Source organism: Lolium rigidum, chromosome 2 (assembly GCF_022539505.1).
Source record: "Lolium rigidum isolate FL_2022 chromosome 2, APGP_CSIRO_Lrig_0.1, whole genome shotgun sequence".
NCBI lineage: Eukaryota > Viridiplantae > Streptophyta > Magnoliopsida > Poales > Poaceae > Lolium > Lolium rigidum.
Window position 1 is genome coordinate 196,985,421 of NC_061509.1, and position 7,674 is coordinate 196,993,094.

General features: G+C 44.7%; 1 protein-coding gene across 1 annotated transcript; it reads right to left on the reverse strand.

Annotated features, from left to right (window-relative positions):
- Window positions 1-823: 823 nt before the first annotated feature.
- Window positions 824-5,158, reverse strand: LOC124687936 (NAP1-related protein 2). The gene is made up of 10 exons (XM_047221664.1): window positions 4,943-5,158; window positions 3,142-3,264; window positions 2,973-3,023; window positions 2,739-2,810; window positions 2,382-2,495; window positions 2,238-2,296; window positions 1,769-1,829; window positions 1,583-1,639; window positions 1,469-1,501; window positions 824-1,147 (listed from the first exon to the last, which is right to left on the reverse strand). The coding sequence occupies exons 1-10, from the start codon at window positions 5,072-5,074 to the stop codon at window positions 1,103-1,105; spliced, it is 747 nt and encodes a 248-aa protein (XP_047077620.1). The 5' UTR covers window positions 5,075-5,158; the 3' UTR covers window positions 824-1,102.
- Between the last annotated feature and the right edge of the window lie 2,516 nt (window positions 5,159-7,674).

Here is a 7,674-nt window from a genome sequence, read left to right on the forward strand (position 1 = left end):
CCAAATCCCTTTGGGGGACGGTTTAGGGGACGCGACTGGCGATGCTCTAAGAAGGTAGCGGCAGCCCTGGGTTCCACTTCCACGGAGCGATACACCACACGACGGAACCAGCTCCTCTAACGTGCTGAAGAGAAGTCACCTAGCTACAGTAGTAGGCTAGTGTAAATCTGTGAAGTAAAGTCAGAGAACTGTAGCGTTTACTGTACATTGTGTTTTGCAGCTAATCACTGTACATAATTACTGTAGCACAAATGCCTAAACTAAAAAAAATACTTCATAATTTTCAAGGCAAGTAATAAATGTTAGTATATATCGCAAATTTGTTGTATACAGATTAATTTAAATCGGTTTAGACTTAAAACTTACATTTTCTGAAGAAGCAAAGTTAGAGTATTGCCCTTCTCTAACTTTGCTTCAGTACGTCAGAGGATCCAGCTCCCCACACGACGAGGGGGAATATTCACCAGAAGATTGCGTTCAGCTGGAGCACAAGCACATACTAACAAGGAGCTACAGGGAAAGTGGTAGTGGGTTTGATGCCGGGAAGATAGTGATGGACCAGACATGACAAGCAAAGGCCTGCAACTACGAGTCCAAAACCGAACAGTCTTATTCCCTCTGCCATGCCGAACAACTGGTGCTGCAGCAGTATTCAGCTCCAAGCAAAGAGCCGTAAGCTTCTTTAATCTTTAAAGAACGCTAAGGCAGAACACTAAAAAAAAACAATTGCCGAAACAGCTGCTATAAACACAGCACTGCCCTATGATACATAACGAAAGCGCATCACGGATGCACAGCACATAGCATTATAGCAAACAGCACAAGATTGCAGCGCCGACAAGGGCCACAGACAGACATAGCATGTTAAATTTGTCCTCATAATATAGCCAGATTATGATATAGAGGTCTCCTTTAAGTCGAACATACCCGACAGTACTTCATAAGACATTAAACAGCTCCTAAGGCTAAGTTCCAGCTAAGTCAAGCACAAAAAAAAAAGAAACCATCACGAAAGGGTCATCACATGACTTCACCCTTCAGACACAGCCACGGCCTCCACAAACTGCAGACAACAGGATCACCAATCCATCTAAGGGCGGGCTCAGTTCTCCTCATCCTCGTCCTCTTCAACCTCCTCGTCAGATGGCTGCAAACAAAAGGGAAAGCAATAATAAGGTACCAAAGTTATAAAAAAATCTGGCCAACAAAACTAACACTAGTTGCTTACTGAACTAGGACATTGTTTAAGGGTTTTAGTAGTCAACTAGTCATTGCTCACAGATGTATGTTTTACAGTTTTAGTAACAGCATAAGTGAGCAATGCCTTGTTGAAGTGTTTTAGTAGTCATTGCTCACAGATGTATGTTTTAGTAAACAGTATATGTGAGCAATGCCTACTTTAACAATATTCTTTTCTAGAATCAGATGACTGCAAAAGAAAACAGTAAAACTGACATGATAAACTTACCTCTTCATCATCGTCTTCAAACTCTTCAACCTCCTGCAATGAGAGATCTTTTAAGGACCCAGCATAATAAGAATATAAAATAAAACGATGCATCAAACCAAATAGAATACTAACATTGTTGAAATATTTCAAAGGGTTGGGCCACAAATCTTCTTTGATGATCTCCGCAACCTGCACAGTTCAAATCTTATAAACCAACCATACAAGGGATTAACAGCCACTAAGTTGCAAATGATCAAGATAAATCAATCACTGCAAGTTTCCTAAAAAAAGCTAACATTTCACAAAAGTTTCTGTTACCTCATCTTGCACCCCATCAGCAAGACTCTTGTGCTCAGTATCAGTAAACCAGGTGAAGAAACTGCAAAAAAAGAATCAGAAGAGAAGCTTTTTCAGATCTTGCCTACAAAGGTTTTCTAAATCACAAGAGATGCAACAAGGCTTACGCCAGAAAATGTTGTTCAACAACAGACTATCTAACCACAGGGTGATGTTTATTATAAACAAATATACATCTAATATTTAATATAGCAAATTAACATGTATATTTGGAGGCTTTTCCAAATGAGAACACCTACGAAATTCGCAGGGTTCCATTAGATTTCCACAAATTGCTATACATTGTAAATCACCAACGCATGAAAATGTATGTTGTTAATGGGATAAGCAAGAACGCTAATCATTGTGGCAAAAGATAGTGGCAAGGAAATGATTTCAAATACATTATTCACCTCGATCTATCATGGGAGAGGCAAGGGAGTAAACTAACCTTTCTTCAACCAATGGGCGCTTGTTGCCTTTCTTCTTAATTGCATTTCCATTAACTTCCTATGGGTACATATATATGGTTAAGAGCATTAGATTTTGTCCATCCAAACAGTGCTAAAATACAACTTTAGAGAGAGCAAAATACCATTCCTTCCTTCCACTTAATGGAAGTAGCATTTATTGTGGTTGTTCCATCATCAGCAAAGGCATATGACTTGACAAGCTTGCTGTCTTCAAAGTACGGATTCTCAGAGAAGTTCTGAAAGTTCAAAGAAAAGGGGATAATGAATATAAAGACAAAAGGCTGAACACTTCATCAAAGATAAGATGGTGCTATTTTCTTCAAAGGACACTTTATTCCCTTTCTTCACTAGGTACCTTGAGCATAGGTTGTGCTATTGTCAAATAAATCATTCTATATTTTGCACTTGCTATTTGCTTTTGCCCTAGGCACAGTGATGCAATGAAGACATCATAATTCACAAGAGAAAATGATACTTACAAGAGTGATGGAGTAGCCTGACTTGACATCTTTAGAATCATCCACATCAACAGAGTCCAAGTACTTGAACATCTATGATGAGAGAGAGATATTCAGAAACATGCATGTTAAATAGGTCCATACAAATCTAATAACTGCTCAAGATAATTTAGCCTTCTTTCTCATCGTCATGTGCGTGCTTGCACAATATTGCAATAATACAGAAATAAATTCCACACCAAAGAAATAAGATACCTTCTGATCCTCTTCAGTTAAAAGCTCGCTGAGAAGAGGATGACTTAGAAACTGTAAAGAGCAGATGACAGAATACATAAAAATGTGAGCATGTTGATCAACACTTGCAACTATCAAACAAAAAAAAACATGGAAGCTTATATATTGTGCAATATAGTAGTGTGCATACCGCTGTCAGCCAAAAGTCTGGGATTGTTTTGATGATGTCACACCTTCGAAGATAGACAGGTCTGCGAATCTCACTGTACTTCTGCTCGACCTCCAAAACCTTATCACTTGCTTCCTCATTAACCTGTGAGCAAAACATAAAATTAAAATAAGCCTACAGATATACATGTGCAGAGGGTTGTTCCCACTGGGAATAAAAATAAAATCAAGTACAAAGAATGTTTTACGTAACACAAATTTTAAAAACACAAAAGAAATTGGATCAGTTTGAGCAATTATGGATGAAATCAACATTTCCTAAGATAGTGACGCGTCATATAAAATGAAAGGTGAAAAGAGACATTGGGGGATTAGACAGTAGCAACAACAAGACAGCAATCAATGAAACTGAACTCAGGTCAACAACAGGAATCCAGCACCCTACCATGGCCCAGGAAATTGTGGAACAGGCTGTTTATGCTGAATTTTGTTGCAAAAATTGCAATGTATCTTGGGCAATGTAAGCATGCCGAGTTTGTAGCAACCAAAGAAAATTGAATAACACAAGTTTTTCATGGAATAATCAGTGGAATTAAGTGTGCACGGGGAGCAAACAGAACATTTGCAAATGAACATAGCGTTGTCGTGAGTGTTGTGTCTTTGATTAGATTCCATAGCAGCAAGACGGCAGATGATGGCACCACCACTAGTCCATGCTTTGTGTATTTGACTGCATATAAAGCACCACATATGCACTTCCTATAATCGACCTTACCATTAATAATTGACTTTTAGATTCAAAATCTGGACACCAGTTTGAAACTGTTTACTAGAGGTTCATTTCAGACAGCCTGGTCAAAATCCTGTTTTTGCCCAGCCTTGGGAACTAATGGGAACGACAAATGAGCCTGTTTTTGCCCAACCTCGGAAGTAAACAGATTAAGGAACTAAGACTGGTCATAGCGGGTAGTATCAAATAGTAGTATCATGCATATAATACTTGTGTGTGATACTATATCTATAGTGGGTAGTACTATGATACAGTATCCACCTATGTTACTCTAAACTCCTCTATCCTCCTTAATTAGCTGCCACAATAATCATTTTTGTAGTACCTAATGTACTAGCACTATGGCTAGCCTAATAGGAATGACAAATGAGGGCCAGATTTAGTTCCGCAGTTACTTTCATCAGGGAACTTGAACTGAAAATCGTACCGACCTGAAGCTAGTTAAGTTACTCCAGATATCTTAAAATTATGGTTTAAATAGATTGGCAGACATATTATGTACAAAACATGCCAAACAAACATAGTGGTCAATGCAAATGAATTTAATGAAATATAGAATAGATGTTTTGTGTTGTTCAACAATAAAATGCTTACTGAACATACATGCCACCGTATGTGTAAACCTTCATCATGTGTCCACAGTGAAACATCCTAAATATTTGGTCATACAATCGAACACTGTAATATTTAAAACGCTGCCTGCCAGAACCTGCCAGGTGAATCAGACGATAGCACACGCCAGGCGCTGTAAACTAAGAGGTTAAATTGCGCTACGCAACCTTCTGAGGCGCAACTAGTATGGCTGCCCCCGCCCAGGGTAAATTCGCAGAGCCGAGAGTACATGGAGCGGGGGAATTGTACCAAACTCGCAATCACCAACCCATCCGTCAAATTGCTCTCAAATTCGACCCAGCCACCCGCTCCAAGCCTCCTAACCCGCTGCCTAATCCAGTTGTCCAGCCACCCCTGACCCTTTGAGGACGCACGAAACTAGATCGGGGAGTGGAGAGAGGAGCAGAGTAGAGGTGGTCACCTTCTCGAGCTCGTCCTGGATCTCCTGGAGCCTCTCGATGGACATGACGAGGGCGCCGTCGATCTGCTCGTTCTCGTCGGCGGCGTCGGCGTCGGTCTTGGCCTTCTTCCCCTTGTCCGCCGGCGCCGTCATGGTGGCTCCCCTCTAGGCTAGGGTTTTAGCCTCGGACCTGCGCCGCGCGAGCGAGAGGAGTGTGTGGGTGCGTTTGTTAGAAGCGGGCAAGCGAGAGGGAGGCGGAGCTGGGGGGAAAACAATGTGGAGCTGCGCCAGTTTTATAGCGGCCGGCGCGGAGATACGCGTCGGCTGGGTGCTGAGAAGGTTTGGAGTGGGCTGGGCCGTTGGATTCGCGTGGTCTTGTCTCTACTCGGGGGTTTTGTAAAACCCTAACCCTAAGGTTCGGGGGCGGGGGTCTTGGATCGGAGAATTTTGGCCGCAGGCCCGCCCCATTGCTTGGGCCAGGTACACGCACGCAACTTAAAATAAATTTATTACACACGATTTATGTCTGCGTAAATTTGAATATGTTTTACAAACCGTGTAAATTTGAGTGCGTTTTACAACATTGCCGCCCTGAGGGAGACCCAAGGGTTCAGTGTTATGCCCAACAACAAAGACAACATCGCTGATGGAAGCCAAGGGAGCACCACGAAGGAGCGCATCACCATCTTTCTGGTCACTACTAGGAAAAGGCTTATAGGCCTCGAGCTACCACCGGCGCACCAAAAAAGCGTTGTGTCGGTGCTATATTGCCGCTAACGCACCAAATGTACGGGTGTCGGTGTACCAAAAACTTTTTGCGTTAGGGGTAAGGGTCGCTGTTGTGGGTATACTTCATGAATGTACCATCGACAGTGCATAGATCCTGCAAGCCCGGGTGGCCCACAGATAGTGGTGGTGGCTTACGGCCCACCGGGCGGCCTAGTTGATGTTGATCAAGATGAAAGAAGTCCAGTCTAGGAAGGAGCCGAATCTAGCCCAACCTACGCCAGGAGTCGGATCCGCCAAGGCCCATTAAGGTAGCCGGATTCGGTACGATGTTTTAGGTAGTAGGCGGATCCTTGACGTGCATGACAATGTAATATTCCGTAGTTAGGCAAGATTGTATTCCGGCTAAGACTCTCCATAGAAACCCTAGATCTTGGCGCCTTTATAAGTCAGATCCTGGGAGCCCTAGAGGCACAACCACAACTCATTGTAACAACGCGAAAGCGCCCAGATAATTCCAGACAAGCAACAGTAGGCCCTATCTCCGAGTAGCGTGTTCCAAAGCTCGGTAAACCGCGTACCACCATCCCAATGGCTCTCCGCCCTATGGCCCCTACTTCTTCCCCCCTTCGTGAGGATCCCTCCTCCGGGGTACCGTCGAATAGGCAACGTCAGTTGGCACCCACCGTGGGGCCAGCGGCGTCTGGATGCCAGAACCGGGAGGGTTCTACCTTTGGAGGCATCGGCGACACCATCATCGTGGGGCGCGTCTTGTATGCCGACAAATTTTCGATCGTCCCGCCTGACGAGTGCTGGATTCCGGCTAGGACAGACCCCGTGAAGCTCTCCATCATTCCGATCGACGGGATACACATCTTCATCGGCGAGACCGTCGATTCCGACGGAAACGCACTGGTAAGTACTGCAGTTATGACCGTCGCTTAGCAGGATGCAGCTGCAAAGATCCGATCTGAGATGCTGGAACCTTCTTCGGAAAATTCCGCCTTAGATCTGGAAATTTCAAACCCCACCCAATCCGCCCCTGAGCAGAAAACAGCGGTGGCAGACCAATGCAGATTGCCTGGGTTTCCCAGGTGTTAGAGAAGTAGAGGTGCCACTTCGTGCACTTCCTCGCACACACAGCGGGATCCACCCCTCCTCGGGAAGGTGTTGGACCCATGCAGAAAGAGGATGCCGGAGACAGCAACAAATCCGAGCACCAGGAAGGTGCCAGAGATAATGATGACTCAATTCTCGACAGCCTCAACCCGTTCTCAGATGATGTTTCTCCCATGGCTTCGGAAGAGTACGATAGGTACTACAAGGAGCTAGAAGACGCAGAGAAAGAGGATGGTGAATCATCTCCGCCAAAGTAGGTCTTCGCGACCTTGGCCGGCATTGATGACGATGAGGATGACGACCCAGAGAAGACTTCATCTCGCGCTAAAATTCCTGCTCCAGCCCAGCCGGAGGCACCGCCGCGGGTTCATTCCCGTCAGATGCCGGAGCCATCGCAGGGACGGAGCCTGAAGTTCTATGAAGGGATGGCAGCCGACACGCTCGTGGAAATAGCAGGTCGACGTGGAGAACACGTTCAGCAGAAAGAGATTCTGATGACCCCAATCACCCCAGAGGTGGCTGCGGATGTGGAAGCTCTTGAAGCTAAGCGTAAACAACTCCTGGCGGAATCTGAAAACATAGTCAAGGTCACATCATCAGTCCTAGAGGACAAGATGGAAACCGACACGCTTTACGAGCAGGCCGTAGAAAGCGGGCGCTTGGCGGAGGAAGAATATGTGAAGGCTAGAGAGCTTGCAGAAGAGTGGAAGAATAAAGTCAAAGAAACCCATGAGGAAGCGAGGCAGATGTGAAAAGAAGCTATCTGCCCCCTGATAACCCACAAGTATAGGGGATCGCAGCAGTCTTCGCGGGTAGTAAAACCCAATTTATTGATTCGACACAAGGGGAGACAAAGAATACTTGAAAGCCTTAACAGCGGAGTTGTCAATTCAGCTGCACTGGAAACA

Excerpts from the sequence above, each read along its gene's own strand:
- LOC124687936 (XM_047221664.1), bottom strand. The coding sequence starts at position 5,074 with ATGACGGCGCCGGCGGACAAGGGGAAGAAGGCCAAGACCGACGCCGAC. Across the intron at positions 2,811-2,972 it reads TAACTGAAGAGGATCAGAAG|ATGTTCAAGTACTTGGACTC; the intron begins GTATCTTATTTC and ends CTCTCATCATAG. Across the intron at positions 1,502-1,582 it reads CTTTGAAATATTTCAACAAT|GAGGTTGAAGAGTTTGAAGA; the intron begins GTTAGTATTCTA and ends CTCTCATTGCAG.